At 42.2% G+C, this 24878-nt stretch overlaps 5 protein-coding genes across 10 annotated transcripts; 4 read left to right on the top strand and 1 right to left on the bottom strand.

Moving 5' to 3' along the window:
* The first annotated feature begins 1988 nt into the window (after positions 1–1988).
* On the top strand, positions 1989–3465 carry LOC129589335 (membrane-associated progesterone receptor component 1-like). Its single transcript, XM_055484046.1, has 3 exons — positions 1989–2519; positions 2671–2826; positions 2991–3465. The coding sequence occupies exons 1-3, from the start codon at positions 2138–2140 to the stop codon at positions 3113–3115; spliced, it is 663 nt and encodes a 220-aa protein (XP_055340021.1). The 5' UTR covers positions 1989–2137; the 3' UTR covers positions 3116–3465.
* A 1207-nt stretch (positions 3466–4672) lies between these two features.
* On the top strand, positions 4673–8585 carry LOC129589317 (synaptogyrin-2-like). Of its 3 annotated transcripts, none has more exons than XM_055484022.1 (5): positions 4673–5042; positions 5099–5182; positions 6962–7191; positions 7279–7565; positions 7770–8585. In XM_055484022.1, exons 4-5 carry the CDS (start codon positions 7331–7333, stop codon positions 8258–8260), a joined length of 726 nt encoding a protein of 241 aa, XP_055339997.1. In that variant the 5' UTR covers positions 4673–5042; positions 5099–5182; positions 6962–7191; positions 7279–7330; the 3' UTR covers positions 8261–8585. The 3 variants fall into 3 exon arrangements, with proteins under 3 accessions (XP_055339997.1, XP_055339995.1, XP_055339996.1); XM_055484020.1 differs by having other exon boundaries at positions 4673–4952; XM_055484021.1 differs by having other exon boundaries at positions 4959–5182.
* A 463-nt stretch (positions 8586–9048) lies between these two features.
* On the top strand, positions 9049–9935 carry LOC129589368 (uncharacterized). Its single transcript, XM_055484105.1, has one exon. The coding sequence runs from the start codon at positions 9171–9173 to the stop codon at positions 9927–9929; it is 759 nt and encodes a 252-aa protein (XP_055340080.1). The 5' UTR covers positions 9049–9170; the 3' UTR covers positions 9930–9935.
* A 129-nt stretch (positions 9936–10064) lies between these two features.
* LOC129589367 (inositol-trisphosphate 3-kinase A-like) lies at positions 10065–15257 on the bottom strand. Of its 2 annotated transcripts, XM_055484103.1 has the most exons (10): positions 15024–15257; positions 13650–13767; positions 12970–13535; positions 11739–11832; positions 11528–11677; positions 11330–11460; positions 11052–11201; positions 10882–10983; positions 10722–10793; positions 10065–10644 (listed from the first exon to the last, which is right to left on the bottom strand). In XM_055484103.1, the coding sequence occupies exons 2-10, from the start codon at positions 13669–13671 to the stop codon at positions 10420–10422; spliced, it is 1512 nt and encodes a 503-aa protein (XP_055340078.1). In that variant the 5' UTR covers positions 13672–13767; positions 15024–15257; the 3' UTR covers positions 10065–10419. The 2 variants fall into 2 exon arrangements, with proteins under 2 accessions (XP_055340078.1, XP_055340079.1); XM_055484104.1 differs by lacking the exon at positions 15024–15257 and having other exon boundaries at positions 13650–14179.
* Positions 15258–17142: 1885 nt separating this feature from the next.
* Positions 17143–24773, top strand: LOC129589366 (uncharacterized). Of its 3 annotated transcripts, none has more exons than XM_055484099.1 (10): positions 17143–17510; positions 17823–17998; positions 19281–19437; positions 19528–19668; positions 20265–20577; positions 20694–20809; positions 22005–22166; positions 22275–22575; positions 22987–24037; positions 24135–24773. In XM_055484099.1, exons 2-10 carry the CDS (start codon positions 17874–17876, stop codon positions 24190–24192), a joined length of 2424 nt encoding a protein of 807 aa, XP_055340074.1. In that variant the 5' UTR covers positions 17143–17510; positions 17823–17873; the 3' UTR covers positions 24193–24773. The 3 variants fall into 3 exon arrangements, with proteins under 3 accessions (XP_055340074.1, XP_055340076.1, XP_055340077.1); XM_055484101.1 differs by having other exon boundaries at positions 22293–22575; XM_055484102.1 differs by lacking the exons at positions 17143–17510; positions 17823–17998 and adding an exon at positions 18774–18966.
* Positions 24774–24878: the final 105 nt, after the last annotated feature.

A 24878-nucleotide genomic window follows, 5' to 3' on the forward strand; every position in this document is an offset into this window, starting at 1 on the left:
GCGCTATGTTTCATTTGAAAAACCGATATCCTTGTTTCGCAAATTAATAAAGCCGCAGTATATTATGGTGCTTCGGCGCACTACTGGCATCGGCCGACCTCATAGACTCATGGGGACGGCTGCCGCTAAACTATTCTACACATGAATGTATGTACAAGGCGCTCTGCGCATGTTATTACGCAGGGTAGGAGCAACGAGCGCACGATTAGAGCAGAGAGGCTACAACTTTGAATCTTTTCTCGGTGGCAAAATGAACGGGCAACCATTGACCTCTTTAACGGCTACCGCATGCATACAGGGACAATGTATCGCCTGCAATATTACTTACTTCTACTTGCCGTTCGTAAAAATATGTTATTTTCGATAAAAATGAGTGAAATATACTAACAAAATCTTTTTTTAAAAGTCGACTTAGTAAATATAAAACAAAGTAGCCCGATGGCATTCAGCGGTATTGGCACAACACTGTAATGAGCAAAACACCACGTTAAATTTTACTGTAACGCAAGAATCTGACTGCCGGCAAGCTCCCTGTATGGTAGTAGCCTTTGTGTTTGATGCTGCGGAATTATGTCTTCTAATGCTGCGAGTAGCCTGAGTAGGTATGATTCTTCATGAATCTGTTAAGACACGCGATACCGATACGCAATCAGTAAATAAACTTTTGTAAGAACTACACATTCGTAAAACCAAACAGTAAGCACTTGTAACACTTATAAATGTCACACACTATTTTAACCTTATGTATTTGTGTGTTTTTATCACACACAGGATCTAGCAATAAATGCCGTTAAAAATACGTATGTATTATGCTCTAAAGTACTTGTACATATCTTCTACATATTGTTACAGTAATTGTAAGTACAATGTGGTAAATGGGCTTTAATACGCACCTATCATTAATTTATGCAATAATAAAGCACGACAAAAGCTGAAACTTCAATATCATACGTACATAGAACATAGTTGCAGTACCGGTATATAGCGTACACCTTTACTTACTGTTCACGCTAAAATTGTGATTCAGTTATTGCATACTAGAAAATTATACTTTGATCTATTTAAAACAACAAAACCTTTTACATATTAAATTTTACGATTTAGATAGTAAATATAGATCTATTTATATGGAAACGATGGCGAGTGGTGGATCAAGGATTTCGAACTGAATTACTTATTACACTTTATATTAAACAGATATTGGTATTTGGTGATACCATGGCATACCATAATACTAGCGTTTAGTTTGCCATGGTAATACCGTAACATGTGTTCTGAAAATTCTGATAAAATCAGAAAGACGGAAACAGAGATTGCTGCGCTTATTGCGATTGTCAAAACGAAATTTTGGCTTTCCTTAAACAACATCTATCGACAGACAAAAATTATGTACTATTCACAAAGACCACAATAATAACCCCCACAATTATAATTATTATCATTGGGGTCTTTACAAGGACCACAATAACAACTATATCTATATTTATCACAGAAAGTTAAACACCATATTGCATCCTAGGACTCTGCAGTGTTAATACTATTACAGTAATATTAAATTATATTAATAATTTTTCGCAAGCAATAAGACCGATTTGCATACATATGCGAAACACTACGTAGTCAATCAAAGTGAAACATTAACAATTATTAATAAACAACCAAAAATCAATACGAGTCGTCGAGTACTGACAACCTCTTTTGGTTTTCTACAGTAATGACTATTACTTGCCCTTCTTAATGGGTTGGTTCAACTTGATTGTTTTCCAACCGATCCACAAAACAGTTCAGAAACCATTTCGCTAAAAACAGTAGTCACAAATACAATTACTTATTAAATTTTGGCTATGACTTCCGGTGCAGTATTAAAGCAACAAAGAAAAGCGGCTCTTTTCCAATCTACATCGGTTTTTCAACGGGTCGGGCTCGAGAGCCTACCGTTCATCGCCTGTCGGCCATCCAGAAGAAAAACCGAAAAATTTCGAATTCGCTACAAATCCAACTCGACGTTCACTTTGCCATTCGTGGTACAATGTACACCCGCACATTGGAGTGGAGCTTCGGAATTGCCAGCTCCCTAGATCCATCTTGGCCTCGTGTTTTTATGTAGACATTGCAGTTATATTTTAGTCATTATACCATGGACAGTAAAGATGCAGGAGCAACTAGTGGAAACCCCAGCGCGTCTGTCAACACACCCCCTCCAGCGGATCAGCTGATTGCGGAAAGTGGAACCCTGCTGCAGCGACTGGCAGGATCTGTCAGTGAGATCCTGACGAGTCCTCTGAATTTGAGCCTTTTGGCCGTTACCTTTTATCTGATCTACAAGATTATTCAGGACCGTAGACGGGCAAATGCCCCTCGGCCTGTGCGTCCGCCTCCCTTGCCCAAATTGCCCAAAAAGGATTACACTCTGGAAGAACTGAAAGTCTTCAATGGCCTGGGTCCCGAAGGTCGCATCCTTATGGCTGTTAATGGGAAAGTGTTCGATGTTACCAGAGGCAAAAGTTTCTATGGCCCAGGTACTTTCCTGCGCTTATAGTTCGCTGGGTTCTGTCCTTCTGCATTTAAACTATCTGTCGTGTATTTGGAAGATTTCATGCTGTTACGATAATCTTATGGTGAATGGACCATTAGAAATCACTTTTCTTCAACGGCGTTTATTTTTCTTAGGTGGTCCGTATGGGATTTTTGCGGGAAGAGATGCATCGAGAGGTTTGGGTACGTTTGCCCTGGATGATTCAGCGGTGCGGGACACGTACGACGACCTGTCGGATTTGACGCTGGATCAGATGAACACGGTTAAGGACTGGGAACAGCAGTTTCAAGGTAAAATTGTTATACCTCGAATATTTTTAGGTGAATAATTTCACAAGTAGAAGTATTTGGGAGAGACACTCGGTTCGCCCTGTAGAATTCTGTATGTTCTAGTTTTAGTTTTTTAGACGAAATCTGTAGTTATTTGTTATTTTTAATAACCAGCTTATTTGCAGATAAGTACCATCTAGTTGGTCGTCTGCTGCGACCAGGTGAGGAGCCAACGGACTATGCTCTGGAGGAAGAAGAGGAAGCCAGCCAGAAATCTGCGGCGGATAGTCTCGAAAACAAGACTAAATGAGCCAATTGCTTCAAGTTCAAGCCTTGGTGACGGGCCATAATTGCCATTTCATATGCAAGCACATGCCATGATGCCGATCTTTTCCGATTCCATGCTTAACCTTAAGTAATTTTTGGTATTTTCGCGGGTTTTTTGGTATTGGGTTCTGGGGTAAATTATTTCGTTTGTAAGCAGCTTTCTTGTCATTCAGTCGTACTCGACGCATGGATCAGGTTAATTGTTTTTTGTTCAAGATTTAAGGTTTTGAAATGATTTTTATCCGTTAAGGAAAATCACGTTTCGATGTTTGTTTTGTCGAAAACGTGGAACAAAAACTATGTCGCAAACCCAACAAAATGTCAGCTCAACTGTTTAACAGAAATACATAGGTGGTGAAATGAAAGTTTTTTTACTTGGCGCATGCACTGCTCATTCATTAATTTTATGTGCTGACTTTCTACCCAGTATACTAGACTATACGAGTGTATTATTATTATCAGGTCGGAACAGAGACGTAAATACTCCTTTAATTTTTGTTGTTAGGATAGATTTACTGTTGAAGCGCACTCCATTTCCGGAATTACGATTATGTGATGCACATCCCAAAGTCAAACCCATAATCGCAGCGAACGTTTTGCGCATATCATTCTATGTTAGTGCTGAGACCAAGATGATGAACGAGCATGGTATCGTACTGTCACAAGTTGGTGTCAAAGCGCTCATTTATATCAGCTTGTAAAACAACATAGAATTTAACCAGGTGGATTCTGGAAGAAATTGTCACCCGGACACAATGGGCAAGTATATAGGGTTATAAAGATTTTATAGATCTCTCGTTACGTAACTTGACCCCATTAACGTAACGAATCTCACTTTTGGGTTTGTGTTAATCTGTACTTTGCAAAAAAGGTCCATAATTTGTTAGCTCTCCAGATAATTAAAGAAATAATTTTTTTATGGGTGATCCAAAAGATAAGCATAGCAGCATAAATGCAAAGTCTTGTTGTAATACATTCCTCTGGGCTTTTTTGGAATGCAACAGTAATCAGATAAAGACATAAGAAAACGAAAAGGTTGCGAGTTATGGGGATTAAAAATTTAAAAGTAAGTAATATTCAATTTGTGTTGTTAGCATCATATCGGCCCATCAGGTACTACGACGGAAGCTGTGTTATTCGGAAACGCCGGTATTTTATTTCTTATTTTCTGCATGGTATCTGCTTCCAGACGGCTATTTCAAGATTTCCGGCGTTTATGGACTTAGCACTTTTTATAACGGAGGATTAATTGTTAATAGCATGCGATCCCATAATACCCTCTGCAGTTTCGGGAGAGATGTGTCAGGTTAGGGAGTGGATACAACTCATTCCGTATTCCCAATTTACCAGCCCATTCGCTAAGTCTCGAGCACTTCCGATCAGCGATGACGTTAAACATGCGTGAATCCGAACGCGCCAACTGGTTGGGTCAACTTGGGTGTACGGTACTTACGAGCAGGCGCAAGACTGCCATTGGAGTTATCTAACATCCAGCGGTTCTTTACGATTCCGATGTCTTTGAACCATTAAAGCTGTGCTCTTGCCAGTTGGCGTTATTCGTACTCACTGCGACTGGGGTGTTGGCCGCTGTGGATGTGGATATGTACGGTACAGTGGGTACAGTATGTGCTGTACGTCCGGGGCTAACTGCATTGAGCGAGGCCGTTCTCGTGATTTCGCTTTCAGTCGTAACAGCCAGGCTCCCGCAGCACACACACTCACATGCATAGGTGCATCCTGATCAACGTAAATCCACATTTGCCGCGTTGGCGAACTGTCATTTGCTTAAATCTCCCTATCGTCATCCAGGGCGAATCCCTGTAAGTGAGAGGCATCTTCCTCTGCAACATTTTTTCAATTTCCGTCGTCGCACACAGTGGTTATTATCGTTCTTGGCTTCAGCTGGAAAGGTGTGTCCAGTGTACGGTCATGGTATGCTGATTTCTGTTTCTGACTTTTGATTTAGCCGATCTCGCCAGCGACAGTCGGATTGTGTTATTAACTTCTCCATTTGGAGCTGGAAGATCAAGCGGAAGGATTAATCATTAAGGTAATGAGGCTTACGTCGTGTAGTTATTGCAGTCAGCTTCGTATTCTGAGACTACTGTATAATAAAACATAAATTAAAGTAAGAAGCAATTCTGCATCCAGTTTCCGTGTATGCGTATTTTACCGGCAGGAAACACTCGTTGTACTCGTATTATAACATGCTAAAGTTCACTGTCTGAGGGTGCTTGCTACCTGTGGTTTGTCGGCACTACCGCCATTATTTTATGACTTGGTCATTAAATAATTATTTTAAAGGGCCATAAAATCCCGACCCGTGTGATGCTGTGCCTGGGCGCATGTACTCCATAATCGTTGAACTTTTTATTTCCTTTATTACTTTCAGGCTAATTAATTTTGTACAAATCGATTTGGGATTTAACACGCAAACAACACCGCACACAGGATCATTGCTAGCGTAGTGTTGACAGTTTAGAACATTTTTGATATAACAGTAAATACTGTTAAAAGACAATTACATCGTAACAGCTATAAGGGAGTCTGGGCATACCATATGTGGTACTGTATTTCTTGTTTGGTGCAATAATGCTGGCCTCTATAAATGCGAAATGTTGGAGTCGACGGTTTTTCGCCTGATTCTGGTATCCCTTTCCTCATTGTCCATTACCGTACGTGTCTCGAAAATTCGATTGCAGTAGTCAGAGTCAATTTCGAAGCTCACATTTTATCGGCCTTTGCCTTTTGATTTGTTCAGTCACTTATGTTAGCATTTACATGAAATGTGAAAAATTCTGCATTAAATTGTGTTTGTTAATTTTATGCTGAACTCTCCAAGCAAATGCTAACGTCCACTTAGTTCTAAAGATTGCGCTGACTAAATACAGATATTCCCGCTTGTGGTAAGAAATTTTTCGGTTTCCCGGTGGTTCCCTCTGTTGCCCCGTTAGGCGTACAAACTTTTCAGCTGCATACTGTATACGAGTACTACGTTTGGCGGATGAAAGCGGTGTACGGATTAGCTGTTGATTTAGCACACCTGTTTAAATAGATTTTGGTATGATGTGAACTGAAGACGATACACCATGGAAGGATTGGATGTGATCTATTAAAACAGTCGTATACTATATATATGCAGTCGTATATGTAACCTTTTCTTTTTCGTTTTGTATTTGTGTTGTTAAAGTCTCCTTTAAATATACACCACTGGCAAGAATTAAGCTTCAAAATACAAAATTTTTTAAATGTGTGAATGAAATGCAGAAGGACGAGTCGTACTCGTATACACTGATATGATATACGTTGACTCAATTTTAATCTTCAAAAGTGGTGAATCGGATGTTTTTACTTATTCTTCTCTGGTTTGCATGTTTCTCAAAACGGCATTCCTATCTAATAATTCTAATAATTACGGTGAATTCGCAAAAACGTTTGCGTGCGGAGATCTAGAATAATAAAAGGATGTTGTTGAATTTCGCGATACTTAACAGGGATAAATTCTGCTGATGACCCTGCGGACTTTGTTGCAAAGTAATTAAATCGAAGAGGAATTTTGATATTCCTGGGGCACTGGCGAAGGGACGTAGCGCGGTTTCCGGTACATTCATTAGCAACACCACTGCATAAACATGTCATTTAGGTCAGGAGGCACTGCATAAACATGTGCCACATTGTCTTATGACCTCAGTTAACCCAAGCTCTCATGCGAGCATGCTTTTTAAAGCTTCCACCGCGGCGTATTACAGTACGGCGCGGGCTTAAGGGAACGTAGAATAAATTCAAATTTGTGTAGTCATACGTATTCTCAGTGGCCGTTTTCTTGCAGAGCCTGCGCGAAAAGGGACCTGGATTTACAACGTTAACGGGATATTTAATACTGCCTTTCCCACACAGCTCATTGCATCCCGGGATCGGCACAGTTGCGCTGGCGGTAATACAGCAGCAGCATCGCGATCTACAGCTCTCCGGCTTCCCTGCTCCCTTTCCATTTGGCTGCCTGTACACACATGTGCATATGCGGCTAAATTTCGCTTTCACGTAAATCCCTACCATTGGGTACGATTGATTCTCCGTCTCCTCACACTAATAAAAATCGATAAATGTCAGTGGCGAAAGAAAAAGGGTTGATTTTTATTTTCCTAGTGTAACACTTTCGGTGCGTGGACTACGTTTAGAGGCAGTCAACGGCTTGAAGATGATGAACACGGGCATGCTCAATCCTCAGAATATGATGAATGCGGGGGGCGCCTACGGCGCCGGCAAGGCCGGATCGGCGTTCGACGTTATGACCTTTATTCGCCGGCCCTCCGTCATCCTGCGCATAGTCTCCATCCTCTTTGCCATTATCGTTTTTGCCTGCATTTCGTCGGAAGGCTACATGACGATGGAAAATAAGGAGGAGAAGTGCATCATTAACGAGAGCGGCGCATGTAAGATTAATTCGCCTTCGTTTTAGGCATGTCATTGAGCTGCCTTATCTTCCAGATTTCTACTAACAATAAGTATCGATCGTGTTGTACCGGTTAACTGCTACTGTTGGGAGTTATAATTAAAGTAAATTTACTGCCTAGATAGTAATCTTTTTCTGTGTATGCGCTAACCTTTAACGACTCGCTGATAGCCAGCCGTTTTAGGTGGGTGGACCGTCGGCATAGGCGTGTTGGGATTCCTGGGAGCTGTCGCTCTGCTAGTCCTGGAAGCTCGCTTTGAGCAGATCAGCAGCATCAAAATCCGTCGACGTGCCGTAATCGCCGAACTAGGGTTTACGGCTCTGTGGACGTTCTTATGGTTCATTACGTTCTGCTATCTGGTGGATCAGTGGTCGAAGACGGAGAGCGAGGAGATTCCAGCTGGTTACGGAACGACCAATGCTCAGGCTGCGGCGGCATTTTCCTTTTTCAGCATTTTCGTTTGGGGAGCGTTGGGTTATCTCAGCTACCTGAAGTACAAACAGGGAGCAGCCAACGCCTTCGCGCCCAGTGGTTTCGAAGGGGACATGGCGGGCGGGATGCCCCGTGGGGGCTATAGCAGCTACCCGGGTGCGCCGGACGATCGCTACCAGGAGCCGCCCTTCTCCTCACCTGGTCAGAAAGACGCTCACGGCTTCCAGTCGCCGGCCTATTAGATCATCGTCCCCCCGTACCGCGGTCACAAATTTAACAATCAATATGTTGTTCGTGAAATTTGTGTCAAAATCCAGGAAAAAAATATTTGAGTATAGCCTGTGATAGTAACTGATCTTGAGTTTGAAGTACGTGTTGACTGTGTTGGCTGCTGCTTTGTCCCGTTGAAGGCAAATTCCAGTTTGTGCTGTTGTTCGTAGTTGTGTTTTTGCGCTTTATTAATTTTAGCTCGCTAGTTTCTCTTGTGTGTTTATTACATAATAATTTTATCCTTATTTTGTTGGCAATACAGATAGTTTTATGGCATTAAAAGAATAACCTTTCCCATCCAGGTCCATTTGTCATTTCATTCGTACCTTCCACTTGAGGAAGTTTTTTATCTGTGCCAAGCTTTTGCATGGTTTAATTTATTCGTGAAATCATCACTCTGGCAGATGGTTAACTGATCTTTACTGTATATGTCCGTGCATCCGATCTAATAACAATTTTAGATGTCAAATTAGAGTCTGTGAGGCGTCGCCCTAATACTCGATTCGGTTTTGTACAATCAGTACGAGTACACAAAATGTCCCGGGACGAAGACCTACCGTAAATCTGTCCTTTGGTTAAGCAAATACTTAGTATGTCGCAACATTTTGATTTAATATGATTACGAGGAAAATGTAAGTATTTATAATACATTTATAATAAGTGCAACACTGAACTTATTACGGGTAGCACACATATTCTTGATGCAGTATGCAGTTTCAACTACATAGAATGATGCATCAGTTGCTATGTGGATAGTTGTTGCTTTATAAATGGCTGTTTGCTTACGAAGTGATAGAAGTACTGATGTAGAACAGATAACTTGCACTAGTTGCGTGCCTTCCATGTGTTCCATGACCAGGTATTGCCTTTTTTACATACGTAATGCCAAAAAGAGCTCCCGGTAACGAAAGCACAGGACCCAGTCCAAAGCGATCGAAATCCGATGCGCCTCCGTCAGGGAAGCGCAAGAAAGGTCGCCTGGCATCTCCCCCATTGAGCATCAGTGTGGTCAAATGGGAATGCGTGGATGGTGATGAGCAGCTGGGTACGGCACACATCGCCTCATCTTATCAGATTGCTGAGCCCACCCTGCCCAGCTGGAAGCAGATTTTTGCTCACCACCGCAAGGATACCGCTTCCTGTGACCTTGCCATCACAACGAAGGATGGCGCGGAGATCCTGGCACACAGCCTGATTCTTCGTATTCGGATACCGTTCTTTGAATCGTATCTCCCGGTGTTCAAACCTTTATCGGGAGAAACGACGACACGCCCGTCGCCCATAATCATCACGGCGGGGTGGGTTGACCGACCCACGCTGAATCAAATTTTGGATTTCGCGTATTTTGTCATCCCTTCCGAAGGCTTATCGGACGACCAACTGCAGCCCGTTTTTGCAGCGGCACTGCACATGCAGTGGGCCGAACTGGAAGCAGCCTGTGAAGAGCAATTCCAGCAAAGACTGCAAACTGGCAACTGTTTAAGTTGGTTAGAGTGGGCAGTTCAAAATAAAAACGAGACGGTCAAAAATCGTGCCGCTAATTTTGCTGCAACTAATATGGATGCGCTGCAAGATCTGCACGAAATGGAACTTAAACAGATCTCCTTAGAAGCCCATTTGGCAATAATAAAAACAATCTAGCGAAAACGACAGGAATTCATTTTCGTTTTTCAAGAAAATACTTACCTGTTGCGGGTTAACAGCTTAAAATAGTTCCATAATCTACTGATTCCCATCAGGCGGACTAATTAGCCACTACGCCTATCGGTTATGCTAAACGGAAAAGACAAATTCAGTGGTGAAAATACGTTTTGCTTTCTGAATTCACAAGTCGCATAGGTAAGAGTAATCACAGAGCAAACGAACAATACGTTTCTAATCTTCACAATTGATAAATACAAACACACTATCTCATCGGAAACCGGTCAACAATCACTGAGGAACAAATACAAAAAGGCACTGGATCAACATGGAAGCCGACCAATAAAGTATTTTACGGAAAATATTTCAACCAGTCGGTGGCTTTAGTTCATAGAGAAAGATAGATGAAGTAATACAAGTGGCATTTTCCGGAAGTGAAGATCGGTTAGCGAACTATTCGAATGTGTACCTCGGAATGGAATCTTTGGGATCATACGGATTTGGTCAACTCCAATTGACGCTGAAGTTCTTCGAAACAATCAATGAGATTGTTCAAACCGAAAAGATAGCCGTCCTCATGATTTCCTTCTTCCCAGGGACGCACATGATCAACGTGAACGTCAGCGGGCAAGGGCACAGTTTTAGCAAAGTCAATCATCCATATGCCAGCCAGATTGTCCTTGTCGTGAATAAACAATAACGAAGTGCCGATAACCTGCAATGAATCTCATTAAGTGCGTAACATCTGGACCAGACAGCCAATGTCCACACTAAACTGTCTAAAAGACCTACCTCATGAGCCGCAAAAAATCGGGATTCCAATAAAGCTTTTTTGAGTACCCTTAACCGCAAAATGTACATTTGCTGAAAAAGAAAAGGTTAATGCAAATATTTTAAAATTTAGCTTTGCCCTCACAAGCTAAAATCCATTAAAACACAAAGAAACACTTACGATGACGTCCTTATTGCAGTCCGTAAACATTTTCAAGGTCGTAATAACATCCTGTCGACTTTTGGTAAATTTAAAATCTTTGGACGAGAACCCATCAAGTTTCTACAGTTGCAAACCAGTATTAATCCACCTCTAACAAATGCCAAAATATACGATATCCAGTGATCCACCTTAATTCCTTCAACTCGAAATCCCAAACTTGCACTTGAGCTGAGAGTTTCTCTCCATTGCATGTAACGTGGTTTTGTCACAGCTTTCTGCGCATGCTCTTCTGCAGTCGGAGCGTTTCTATCCAGTTCAATCATTTTCTGATACATATCCTAATAATTATATCGCTGTTAGCTTCTTGCGAAACAGTTAGAAAATTATAAGTAATTGTTCACCTCTACAGCGATTACACAAAAGCAATCGAAACCACACAAAAATGCAAAAAAAAACATAAATTTACCGGTCTCAATTCTGGTTTTTTCCTGGCTTTGGTTAATTCATCTTCCAGATAGGTTCTGATGCCAATTTTGCAATCCATAACGGATACCGCAGGGTCAAATCCAATTAGGAGATCTCGCATGATCATATAATCTATGGATAAACTTGTAAAGATTTTCTGCATAAATATTGAAAATTCCAACATCAGATATGGTTTTACCCTGTCTACTGGTAACATCCGTCACCATGCCCAGGTAGAGAGGTACGAACGACTTTAGCGAATCGTTCATTAACTCGGTCAGACAGTGCAGTTCTTCCGGGCACATCTTTTTCAGCACAGTTCCGACTTCCTTTCCTGTCTGAAAGGAATCTGTAAATCAATCAATCGTTCGAACACTCGCCACTTCCGGCCTAGATAACAACAACCATGCCTTTGTGTCCGGCTAGCTGAACCCAGGGCTTTCGTTTGTCGCCCTGTATAGCGAAGGAACAGTAGATGTATTGACGCACAAGGGCCCAGTAATACTACAAAGACAGCACTTATTAATCATTTGTCAATCATCTACGCATCGCGTCTTGTTCCTTGTGGTATCATAGTTTTTTTGCTTTCAGTTTACAAGTCATAAAAATACAGTTGCGCAAACGTTAAAGTACGTACTACCGCTAACCGCCGTACCCGATCACGCGCGACTTCTTATGCTTTCCAGATGCCATGCGTTCTGGGATGCAAAGGCCAAACAGCTTTGTTTGTTTATTTACTACAGCGGAATGACCGGATTTCCTGCTAGCAAATCCACTACGTACTCAATGTAGAGAGCCGTACCGAACTGCTGATTTAACGTTTTATTTCCACTGATAGTAGAAATCAAACAATACTTAACTTAATGCAGAATCATGGTTAAAAATCAAAACGGACAATTGCATCTCAAGCTGTGAATCAACCATCTCTTGCTCTTGCACAGTCGTGCTTACAAAAAACACTACGTTTTGACAGTCTACCGCAGTAGAAGACAAATATAATATTCCAAACGCTTTATAAATTGTAATCGGTTTAAGCTCGATTACGCGTTTCATGGAAAAATTAATGCATTCATATTTCATAGCAAAATTACCAAACTATTATTTTCACCATACCATTTGTAACGCATCTAGCATTTCAGAAGAACTAATAATAACCCTTCACTGCACAATACGAAATCTTAACAAGAAAAACAGAACTCTGGAGCAGAAACCAGATCAGCAATAGCAAAAATAATCAAATTTTAGAAGGGAGCAAAAGAAGTACCGGTTCGGTTAAAGAATAAATCACAAACAATCGTGCATTCAAATGGGTAAATATAAATTTTTGAATAATGAATGCATGGGCATTAAACTGGCGATATTTAAACTGACGTTCGCTAAAGAATTAATCACTGATTCCGGAGCAAAAACTATGTAGTTACGTCGCATGCTTATCAAAGTGCGAGATAAGCTCACAACCACCTGTTGGATGTCAGGTAATCGACCTAATTAATGCCACAAAATCTCACACTGTTCAGAACGGACCGGACACATTCCATTAATCATTGTCATCTACCTACGTCATAATCGAAACAAAATCTTGATAATTGCTCTCAAATAACCGAAAACTCACAATCAAAACACACCAACACATCGCCTTACCCGCGCTCGCAGCGGTCCTTGTAAGCCAGGCTTGGGCGACGGAGATCGTCGGGAGGGTAAATTCATCAGACCCGAATAATCGCGCAAACACAATCCCGACCCGAAACTGCGGGAGCGGACCCGCGCGGCCGCTGGTTCAGCGAGTTGTAAGCAATTGCGCTGACTCGGTTGCAGCGTGGCAGCGTCCTCCTCTGCTGCTGCTGTTGCTGTCAGTGCGCCGCCACATCCCTCTGCGGGGTTCGCGGGGGTGAAGGAGATGGAGGTGGCGCACGGGCAGGGAGATTCCTCGGGATCAGCTGACTGCCGGGGCGTCACAACTTCCGCGGAACACGGACTGAGGCGATCACAGGATGGCACGCACACCGCGGGAACAGATGGGAAAACCACACGGGAAATATCGGGACAGTTCTTCGGCATTCCGTCGCAATATTCAGGCGTGGGATTATTATGCACAAGACATACGGAAACCGCATCTAGGGAATGTCGGTAATTAGAATGTCGCTGATTACTGGAGGTGATTGTGACATGTGCCCATGTGCAAGGAAAAATGTCAGGAATCTGCGTACCTACGCGAAATACAACTGGATCACACGCTGCGGATTCCGCTGCACCGAACGTGGTCGGGCCAACTTACGATGAATGAAAGTTTTTACTATGAAATAATGGCAATCTGTACTTACAATTTCGTGGCACAGTATCCATACCAAAGTGGCAAAGACAGTAATCGGTCAAGCAAAACCTTAACCAACAGATTTATTGTTGACCGATCTTACAAGGCAGTAGTTGACATCCGGCTGCCTGTAATGTAACGCATCTAACCATGTGCAAATTCGGTACGATACACTACTATCGAATACCGGGAGGTTATAAGAACTGAGCCTTTGATTAAAATTTGTTACTTTGATACTTGCAAATTAAAACCAAACGAGAAACATTAATAAAAAACATTTCGTGAGAACCAGTTTTTTCTGTTTGAATGGACCGGGCATCCGGCAGTAATCACAGTTCACATGCATTACTCGTATATAAAATTTCTGTAAAATGCGCTGGCGGCTCCAGTGTATTACAGGCTCGCGCGTCTAATAAGTAAAACCAAAACGCGCTATCGACGTAATAAACCCAAATCAGTCAAACAATTCGTCACGCGTTCAAAGTAATCGAATTCAGTATTTCTTTTTACTGCAGGTGAATAGTACACTAATTCGACGAAATATTGTACGGAGTGGGCAGATAGCAGCACACAGCATTCATACGATAATATTGCAAGTTGCACATAATGCCACAGCCCACAGATACAGCAAGTAAATAATTGATGCGGTGCACTGTCTAAATTGTGATTCATTCATTGCGTTTTGCCGTTTTCCAGCTTGTGCAAGTATACCACTGTACACCCATTTCCACCAACTGCATGAATTTTCCGAAATTAATAAGATTTCTACTGGAAAGCACGAAGCACGACAGTTGCTGGACTTTGGTCGCAAATAAATACCACTGGGATTGTGCAATAAATTAATTTTTTATGAACAACATTTACAATATGCTCAAATTAACATGTACAATATGCTCAAATTATTGTTCTTTCGAAAACCTAAAAAAGATATAAAGACTTAGTACGTAATACCTCGCTTAATGAAAATGCGATGGGTTCGCTTAATGAATATGCGATCGTTGTAAATATTGCACTATATTATTCGTAGTCGCGGTCTTTGTTGGCTTATCTAATGAAATTAATAAATTGTAGTCTTTGTAGGCTTATCTTGTAGTAGCAGTAGTGTTATTGGGCTGTGGTATTACTGTACCAACTATACAATTTTTGCATAACACGACAAACAAAAAGTGCTGTACGCTACACTGTGTGCTATAATTTTTTATCCATTATTAGAAAAATTCAACTGTTCATTGTGAACTGCAATTCGCAAATGCGAAGTGTGACAGTCATATAATAAAATAAAATAAAGTAGCCATGTTCTTTGCATTAATTGGAAATTTTGCTAATGTTAGTTCTGCACAAATGCATTATCAGACCGCAGATACAGTTGCAAAACTGAACTTACATCCAAGAGAAAGCTTGAACCAGTACATGGTTTTGGTGCAGCCACAATTAATCTTCCGACAAAGACAAGAAGCATCGGTATGAGCTTTTGTATCAAGGATTCAGGATCCCATGGCCCTGATCATGAATGATGGTATTAATAATTGCAACTAAGCACTCGAGATATTTTGATAGCATGTTCTGAACGAATGAAGTAGAAATGTCATTCTGCACCACTTCCGCTGCGCAGCATGCATTAATGTAAAAAAGATTGCCGAATGTAGTAACAATTCCAACCAGGTTAGCGATTGAAAATGGGAGGTCCTTCTCAATTGACGTCAATAGCCAGTTTTATAGATGCATAATCTAAAATTACAATGGAAACCAACCGTGAACCAACTTGGTCGGCGTCCAACTTGTTGCAACTGGCAAACAAATTAAGAAGAGTAAGATGGATAAGCACGCCGCGCTTGCAAACACCTGTTGTATCTGCCTGCAATTACTGCATAGAAATCTATCAGTGCCACCTTATATTCCCTATACAACACAAAACAGCGTGAAATTCTTTGTTCAGTGATTACCGTATATTTATCGTTTCGTGGATGTAATCGCTGCTCGTTACCACATTTGTCGGCCATTAACAAATCCCTACGAGTAGAACTTCCAACCATGCTGCGCCCGGCTTCGTTCTGTGACTTCTGCCGAAACCAGCCATAAGTCTATAAAATGACTTTCGCAAGAGTTGCAGCGTCACTTCAACTGTACAAGTACAAGAAGACACAATTAATACAACATATAGTATTTTACTAATTAAGGTGTTGCATTATAAAATATTGCTACGTTTTTAATTTACGTATTTTGAATTCACCCAGCACGATTGACTTCGGCTTGACATCGTTAGCAGTCATCATGTGCACTGTAATAATCTGGCGAATTACTACTTGGTGCACTTGTGTCCATAGGAATGCGATTGCATTGTCGGCTTGCTGTGTATTTGTAAACTGATCTGCCGGAATAAACATTGTTTAGTGGTTTTTCAAGTGAAGATCTAAAGTAGCTGTAGAAGCTTAAGTAGTGATATATACCAGCGTTAACTATATAGCACTCACTTGCTCACTGTAGGTGCATACGTAGTACTGCACTATGTACGTCATGATTGCAATTTAGTAATTATAATTTGCTTAATTATAATGAGGATTAATTCTAAAACGTGGATGCAGACCTTAACTGGTTTTGGTACCTTTGTACCTTAACTGGTTTTGGATTCCACTTTATAGAACGAGAGCGGCGCGAACTTAAAGGTCATTGCTAAATGGGGAGGAGTTTGTTTAATTTGCCGCTTTCCAAAATCGGTGCACGTGAGGCCCACAGTGCATGCATAGGCTCCTGTTTCTAATAATTTATCACCATGTAATGTTGAATAATACGGTAAAATCCACGGTCCTGCAATAAAAAGTTTTATCTAAATCAAATTGATTTTTTTAAATATATACTAAAATTTCTCTGTAGGGTTTTGAATGTGAGCACTGTTAAATGTACCGAAAAGAAACAGTAAAAACCAAAGAATCGGTACAAATTGCTGTAATCTAACGGCGCGTACCATATCAGATCTAGAAATTATTGCCGAACTCCACAGCAGTATTAATTTTATCATACTACTTAGTGCTTCGCTAACATTAGGCATTAAATTCATTTTTTGCTATCACGATTTGATAAACCTTTTCTGTAGTTTCGGTTGCGAAATAGTACATATGTAGCCGAAGCAGGGTATGCCAAAACGAAGCGATACATCCATCAGTATTTAAACTGGCAGCGGGTATTATAGCGATAGTTTGGCAATAATTTTTATCGTTCAGGTTAGCCTGTGATCAGGATTCAGGCCTGATCGATTCCGTACTCCTTTTCGGATGCAATTTCGTGTTAGCTAGTGTCCATACTTGCTCCATTGCCGTTAACAACAGAGGTAGTATTATCGATTTTAAATTATTACGGATGTCGAGACGTGCATGTGTTTGCATAGACGGTCTTTTTTCTCCGCTCCCGCTCCCTCTCCAGTGGCCATTGTCTGCGGCTGCCGGGCTGCGTAATGCCCTATTTACAATATTACAGACAGGAGTAGTGTACTAACGGAATCAACACCTGCATGCTGGAGCGCAGTATGCTGTCCTGCGGTTGATTTCATGTTGTCAGACAGTGCCATGCAACCGCAGTGTTCATTGTTTTAGATTTTAGATTTCCTGTAAACATTTGACGCGGCTTCCGGATTTCAGAACTGGCTTAAGATTGGGAGATGTAATTACCTGTTTATAATTTTATATTGATAAGTAAAGAGACCATCCCAATTTCCCACCACTGCAAAACAAAATCCGCGAATATACAGCCGGAGCAGATGGGGCCTTCAGTGTCGTAATTGATTTTATGCTTCTAAGTTTTCCATGAGCAAACTTGAAGGTCGTTTGTGTGGATTACGGACATGATCTGACCATTATTCCCTTTACTCTTCTGTCAGGTAAAAACGTTGAAAAATCTGGATCGAGCGCATTCACAATTTTTGTATCTATAAGCCATCCGTAATGATTAGGGAATGTTTGAGCTTACGCTACCGCAGATTCGAGTTCGAGAACTAATTCCCAGCATTTGCAGTCATATACCGATATACGTACTGTCTAAACTGAGTGAAGCTGACTGGTGAGACTTTTCGTAGCTTTGTTTGTGCAAGCGATTGTCGTCAAAAGTCATTAATAATTTACTGTGTTGAGTAGGATTTTTGTTCTTACCTATCTGGCTAGCATTTTTACGATTGTTTCGACCGTCGTTTCAGTGATTGTATGAGAGTTGGCTGGATTTTTTGCTCAAAGCGGACAAGCGGAAAATGTCGACATCGAGTGATTCGTGTGATTTACAAATCCGCGTGGAATCCAGTAAACTGGTGCCGCTGTTCGAAGCGATGCAGTCTATTGGTTTCCCACTGCACATTCTGGAACGGATTGTGCCTAGGTATGACTGCATAATACACAAATTTGATGATCGTCGATAAACAAATTTAGTTCGTCTCAAGCACTACAAACTCAGGCATACCGCATATAAGAAGACACTACTTTGTAATTACAGAAATAAACTGGATATCTGACTCAGATTCTACAACAGTTTACGTAGAGACGTCGACACAGTTGGTGTACTGACTCTCACTCTGCGGTTAAACCGAGCTGTTAGCCGTCAAAATGCAGCGGAACCGTGGTGCAGCTTGTTTCCACTGCCCCTCCCCTAACGCTTTTAATTGGTGGCTTTTGTGGTTGCACCAATTGGGTAGAGAATTGAATTCTCTATCGAATGGTATGTGTGTTAACGGAAGACCGTTTAAACTGGTGGCCCAAAAAATCGTAGACCTTGCCCGATCAAGCCAAACCGTACTTTCTGGCTCTCATATCTTTTGAACAAGGCCTCCCCCGAGTGGCATGCGAGTGAACTTTTAATGTTGCAGATAACCTGATCTTGAAGTTTTACCAAAAAAATGGGAAAGCTGTTCAGCAGAATCTCGCAGAATCGCCAAAATGTCCACTGCTCACAGACTGCTAGTGTTGCCTGTAGAGTTCTTTGATTCAGTGGATACATACGCACTTAGCTTTGTTGACTTCCGTTTGGCGCAAACATAAGAATTTGTTGTGCTTTCAAGGAAAATCGGAAGAGTCTAGCTAGTTACCTTGATTCCAAATTATCCCAAGCGGAGAAAGTTCGACTAAAAATGGCAGAAAAGCTTCATATTCGTCTACGAGACATTGTGGCAACCGCACATTAGGTGTCGCGTTTAGCGCAAGGGAGAACCGCACGTGGGGGATAGTTACGAACGGTTTCCCTGACTCGACCGTGGATGAAATTAAACACGCAAAAACAGCATCCTCGTAGGCTCTGTGCTGGAGCGTATATTAACTTTGGATTTATTTTTGAAAGGAAGCTTTTGCCCTTTGGTTAGTTTGATACTTCTAAAATACTCGATATTTTTTTCTCTACAAAACAAGTGCAACTAGGTCACTGTAGGTCTCATAGAGACAAACCACTTTACTGTTGTCGACGTCTCTAAGTTTACGTTTGATTTCGTATTTTTTTCCCTTTTTTACAAGTTTGGTATAAGACGTGTGGTTTTCCATGTAGTTATGGTTTAACGAAAAATAACTGTGTAGTATGTACGTGTGATTCCTTAAATTAAGTATTTAATTGTTTATTGATTCGGTAATTTGTTAATCTGCGCTATATAAAGCGTTGAATGCGGCTTCTTTCGCAGGATCAAGAAAGGTGCGCCGAGTGTGGGATTCATGATCTACACGTACATTTATCGAACCTTTCAAGACATGTTCGAGGCGAAGAATATCCATTTGGACGAGCTGATTGTCAACGAAAAAGTCATCGATCGGGAGAAGTTTGCTCGATCGTTTTTCAAGGTGTGCGATTTGGCAGCTGGGTTTGCGTGCGAACTTTGCAAAGAAAATTACGACTGATTTCCGCGAAAATCGATGGCCATCGCATTTTAGGGACTGCGGGAAATAATTCAGCACGAACAGGCGTTACCATTGTATCAGTATATTTGTCCGGGCCATCCACTGGCGAAAGTGGACGAAATTGTACGCATTACGGCGAAACTTCGCATTTTGGATGCCGAAACACCTGAACCGGTAAGGAAAATATAGTTGCTTTTTATTTCTTTCGTCATTGCGACGTATGTCTGTTTGGCTATATCCACACTTTTTTATTTCGAATATTTTAAGTTTTATGCAGTATAACATGCGCCCTTGTTTTACCTTGCTCCATTTTTTCGTACCTATATTAAAACTTTACATTAGTTGCAGTATTCAACGTCTGCAGGTGTACGCTTTTTATTCGGTTTCGAGAGTGAAAATTTGTTACTGTACTCTGCTGTTTTATACATTGACCATTCAAACGAAATCCGAAAATATGATATTTTTGAACTATTCTTATTCCGCGCAAAATCTCGGTTCAGGGTGGAACAGTTCTCTGAGCATAGGCATATATACCGGCCTACACAAATGAAAGCCGTGCTTTTTCATCCCGTTTACCTGTCAAACTGAAGTAGTAGCTAGGTAGACTCGGTACCAAAGTAGTCTAAATGGGTCCTCAATGGACTAATCAATAATACCGGCGTCTATCCCGGCCTGATTCCATTAAGAACTGTATGTGTATGCCGTTTGGTAAACATCAGGCATATATTTCGTGATCCTCCCCGTCGACATCATCACGCCGTTATGTACAGGTAATCAGCGAGAATGATGCCGATAATCTGCAGCAACTAAAACTGGACGTGGCTGAGCGTCTGGCGCATGCGACGGTGCGCGATTCGTTCTCATCGAACAAGAGTGTGTACGGGAGTACGACTGTCAGTGAGAAGTCCCATAGTCAGGTTATCCGGCCGGCCGGCACGCGGCCCGTCGATATTCCTTGGCAGGCAGTGCGCGAGACACTTGCCAGTGCCGGTAATTCGGATAGTGATGATGAGCAGAGTCCCGACGAGGGGATTCGCAGCTGGAACACCTCATCGCTTAATCGCACTCCTGTTTTATTGAAAGGTACGTCAAACTTACTCCTTGAAACTTTTGCTCCGGTAATTAAATTTTTGTTGCTGGGTTTTCATAAACCAATTTGCGGATGTTAAGGGTTTCGGTTTACAACAAACCTTTTGCAGATTCCCGTCCGGGAGAGTGGAAAAAGTCGCCGGCCGACCGTGGAGGAGTCGTTATGGCGCATAATGCCAACGAGGAAAATGGAATTCATTCCGTTCTGGAAAAATTTGAACAAATTGTAAGTAATACGCTATTTTACAACATTTGATGCAGAAAAAAAACGTCATGTACGAACAATGTCGCAGATAATTTTGTTTATGTCTGTTGAGTTAGTATTTTGTAGCTTTTTGGCGTTAGTTTTGGAAAATGGTAATTTTGAGTCGACTATCTGCAAAAACTCGAACATAACATTTCTTCTCTTAATCAGGTCTTGTAATTCGCACAGGCTCACTAATCGATAATCCGGTATGGGTTATGCATTTGCACCAGCATGGAATAATAATCTCGTAGTGTTTGAAAATTTTCTTCAAGGTAAGCGGATCGATGGCATTATTTGGAAGCAGCCGAATAGCACCGCTTCCTTATATACGTGAAAGTGATCTTAAAGAACGTCTGTTAGAGAGAGGCTGATATAGCTTGGGATTTTGTTTCCTTCCGTTTCTTTTAACGAAAGCATTGCAGTGTATTGTACACAGGAACTCCTGTAATTTCTACGTGTTCTACAGTGACCATGACAGGCAACGAGGCCAATTCCTTTATTTTTAAGCTGCAATTGTGTTGTTGTAAGAAAGTCTTTATATGTCTTAAGCGCTTTGCAAAATCCCAGTGGAATGGAGCTAAAAGTTACCGTAATTATCGAATTTGAAGCCCCCCCAAAATACAAGCCCCCCCCGTAATTAGAGCCCACCCCTAAGGTCGTTTGAAAGTTATAAGCCCCCCCCCGAAATAGAGGCCCATGGGCTTAATTAAATACCGTAAACCCCATATTAAAAAATGCCAAAAAGCTGGTTTGAAAAATTGAAGCCCCCCCCTAAATACAAGCCCATGCCCGTAATTGGAGCCCACCCCGTGGGTCATTTGTAATATTTGTAACCCTGGGCTTCTAATTCGATAAATACGGTAAATGAGCTGCGAAATGCCCACTTTCATCCGACAATTGCGATCTTCCCATGCATTTCTTAGCAGATCGCTGGACAAATTGGATCAATACCAATACCAGTGTAATAATAATATTTTAGTATTAAAGATGCTGCAGTTTTGGAATTGTTTATAACTGCATAGCAGTATGCGTAGTAAAAGTGTACACTGCGAATTATTCTTTTTATGCTGTCTTATAATTGTTATATATAATTGTTATATATCGTTTGCAGATTGCTTTACTGTCGTTAACCTGTAGCGATGATTCATTAACCTTCCGAGGGTTGCATTTTCAGGAATCCCTGCAGAATCTCAAGTTCCGATCGATTGAAGAGCGTTTAATTCGTATTGAGCACGATTTGGTGGATAACAACGCCCGTTTCGAGCGGAACATTGGCAGCCGGCTGGATAATCATGAAGTGCGAATACAGCATCTGGAGCGCACCGCGCCGACGCAGGTATATACCGATATAGAAACTCTTCTCTCTTTTCTTCCCTCACACTCCAGTCCCATTGGGATTAATTGACCAGCATTGTTATTGGACTGTTTGCCTTGTAATCCACAGGGCCACTCTCTTCTGCAGGATCACACTCGGAAGCCGTCGGTGTATGCGGCGCCGACCGGCGACACACAGCCGCCGCCCCGGCCGCGGTCATCATCCAAGCAGTCCAACGACTCCGCGGCTTCCTTCCGGCATCGATCCATGTCGCGCGAATCCCATGCCACCGGCGACCGGGTGATGGAGCAGGGACGGTCACTGGTGCCCAGCCGGGCCATGTCCGTTTCGCGGTCGTTTGGCGGAGAAAAGGATCTGCGCGATTCGGGGTTCTCTTCGACGCATAACACTGCCGATGCACTGCGTCAAGGTTAGTTTTTGTTTGCGCAATAGCCAGTTCTAATGCTATATACGAGTATCTACGTCGCTACGTTTAAGTACTAGTATATTGTTCATATTATATTAACGAAAACTAACCGTTTTTCGAAATAATGAAACAAAATGGTAAATATTGATGGATAAATAAATTTTAGCGGTGTGTGCCAAGCTACGGAATCCGTTATGTTGAATGATAGAATTTTATTGAAAGCGAATCTCGAAATCCAAATGAAGCGAGAAAATTAGATGTCGAAAAATTCAATCGAACAATCAGTGGGCGAAGTTGCGCAGCATACTTCCGCGCCAGGTTGGTCACTACCGAATTTTCTGGAAGGGAGTCTGTATCTGTGTTGAATTTTCCAACCACGGTAAAGCTAATGTCGACTTAAAATCTGTGTTGTAGATAACTGGAATAGCATTTACGAAATGCGAATGGGAAGTGCCTCACCCGCGTACGGATCTCAACGTGATCGCTCGCAAACCATCGAAGCGCCGTCTGCCGCCAACGACGCCCCTTTTTCAACCTACTTCACCGCCGGCACGACAGGGCCCACACCCGAACCAACATCGAGTCTGAGAAAAGACTCCCACACTGAACCAGAACGGAAATCCTCGGTTTCGTCCCGTCGCGACTCTCGTGCCAGTGAAGCGGTGCGCCGAGAATCCCATGACATCGACGCTAACGCTAAAGCAGCTCACGGTCCGCGTGATTCCATTTCCCGGAGTAGTGTATCTCATGAAGGTCATCACCATCGGGAATCTGTTTCTCATGGCAACCACCACCGGGAGTCGGTTTCTCATGGCAGCAAACACCGAGAATCGGTTTCACACGGCAACCCCCATCGGGAAGGAGTTTTACACGACAGCCCTCATCGGGATTCTGTCTCACTCGACAAACACCATCGAGAATCTGTTTCACACGACAACCACCATCGGGAATCGGTTTCGCGAGGCAGCCAGCGCAATTCCGTTTCCCACGCCGATCGCCACCGGGAATCGGTGTCCCGTGGCGATCATCATCCACCGGCTGATATTCCCGTTGTCTCCATTCCTCACCGTCTGCACCAGTCGTCATCCACTCATGACCTTTCCGCGCATGCAGCTCCCGAGCGCCGGGAAAGCCGTCTGCAGCGGGCCGCGGCGGAGCATGCGGACGACAGCCCGCGCGAGTCATCAGCAGATTCCCAGCGCGGTCGCAAAGGAACGCTGCCCGGACGGGCAGTTTCCGGATCGCGGCCGGGTTCGCGAGTGGATGTACTGCTGGAGAATTATGCGGAACAGCGTGAAATAGATGGAGAAAAACGAAAGGAATCTCGGCACCGCTCAGTGGGTCCAAGTGGACACACGTACCGAATGAGTTTGCCCAAATCGGAGGACAGCGGCGACCCGCTGTTGGACCTCAACGAACGGATACAGCTGCGATTGCGAGAGCGCATTAAAACTGCCGAAGACACGTAAGTACAATAAAGTATAGTACCAGTATAATGCATTCGGAAGACATAATATTATGCTGGAAGTACACCGCTTTTTTGAATTATTGTGTTTTTGCAGACTCAATGCTTGCATCGAGACAATTCGTCGTGACTATGTCCTGCTGCGACGCCATTGAAACCCCCTGCATTCATAGGTCACCAAAAATTTTAATTGAAGAATTTCTTCGTTGTATGCTGTCGTGTCCAAGAATGTTCGTCCTGCCCCTTTTCACCTATCCCTCCACAAACCGTTCCTGCATTTGTGTTGCTCCCGAATAATATGCTACTCGCAACTCGTGGTGGTTTGTAGACATTGCTGCTGTTGGTTTGGAATGATTTGTGTTGCCTGAATAAGAATTGCTTAAGGGATGCCTGATTGTAAATTCTGCCGAATTGATATCAGGAAAGCGTGTGGTCGGTGTGAGACGGTTTTTTTATCGATTTACGTTTGCTTTGTTCGTAGTTAATGTGTGATTATTTTGCCTGTTTCCGGTTTCTGACGAAACACAAGAAAGTAAACACGGGAGGTAGATTTAGTTAGTAAATAAAGATCATTCTAAACGCGGGTTTAGAATGAATCTTTTACGGTCTTTTACGGATTACATATTTATCATTGTTATATACTTATTTTATCGTTGCAACTGACGGTGTTTTTCGAATTATAATTAGCCCAGTTTTTAAATTTACATTGGTCGGGGTCTTATATTTATATGGGGAAGTATTCTAAAAACATAAGGGCATCATAAAATGTATGATAAAATGATGGGGAGAGGAAGCTTCGAATGTGAAAAACACGGAGCAAGATTGTTATAGACGTAATAAC

The sequence above is a fragment of the Paramacrobiotus metropolitanus genome, unplaced genomic scaffold, assembly GCF_019649055.1.
Source record: "Paramacrobiotus metropolitanus isolate TYO unplaced genomic scaffold, Prichtersi_v1.0 Parri_scaffold0000034, whole genome shotgun sequence".
In the NCBI taxonomy this organism is placed as follows: domain Eukaryota; kingdom Metazoa; phylum Tardigrada; class Eutardigrada; order Parachela; family Macrobiotidae; genus Paramacrobiotus; species Paramacrobiotus metropolitanus.

Coding starts and splice junctions, on each gene's coding strand:
- LOC129589335 (XM_055484046.1), top strand. CDS start 2,138: ATGGACAGTAAAGATGCAGGAGCAACTAGTGGAAACCCCAGCGCGTCT. Junction 2,520..2,670: donor CAAAAGTTTCTATGGCCCAG/GTACTTTCCTGC, acceptor TATTTTTCTTAG/GTGGTCCGTATGGGATTTTT. Junction 2,827..2,990: donor CTGGGAACAGCAGTTTCAAG/GTAAAATTGTTA, acceptor GCTTATTTGCAG/ATAAGTACCATCTAGTTGGT.
- LOC129589317 (XM_055484022.1), top strand. CDS start 7,331: ATGATGAACACGGGCATGCTCAATCCTCAGAATATGATGAATGCGGGG. Junction 7,566..7,769: donor CATTAACGAGAGCGGCGCAT/GTAAGATTAATT, acceptor CAGCCGTTTTAG/GTGGGTGGACCGTCGGCATA.
- LOC129589368 (XM_055484105.1), top strand. CDS start 9,171: ATGCCAAAAAGAGCTCCCGGTAACGAAAGCACAGGACCCAGTCCAAAG.
- LOC129589367 (XM_055484103.1), bottom strand. CDS start 13,671: ATGGATACTGTGCCACGAAATT. Junction 11,461..11,527: donor GGATGTTACCAGTAGACAGG/GTAAAACCATAT, acceptor GTTTATCCATAG/ATTATATGATCATGCGAGAT. Junction 10,984..11,051: donor TTCGAGTTGAAGGAATTAAG/GTGGATCACTGG, acceptor TTGCAACTGTAG/AAACTTGATGGGTTCTCGTC.
- LOC129589366 (XM_055484099.1), top strand. CDS start 17,874: ATGTCGACATCGAGTGATTCGTGTGATTTACAAATCCGCGTGGAATCC. Junction 17,999..19,280: donor CTGGAACGGATTGTGCCTAG/GTATGACTGCAT, acceptor CTTCTTTCGCAG/GATCAAGAAAGGTGCGCCGA. Junction 22,576..22,986: donor TGCCGATGCACTGCGTCAAG/GTTAGTTTTTGT, acceptor TCTGTGTTGTAG/ATAACTGGAATAGCATTTAC.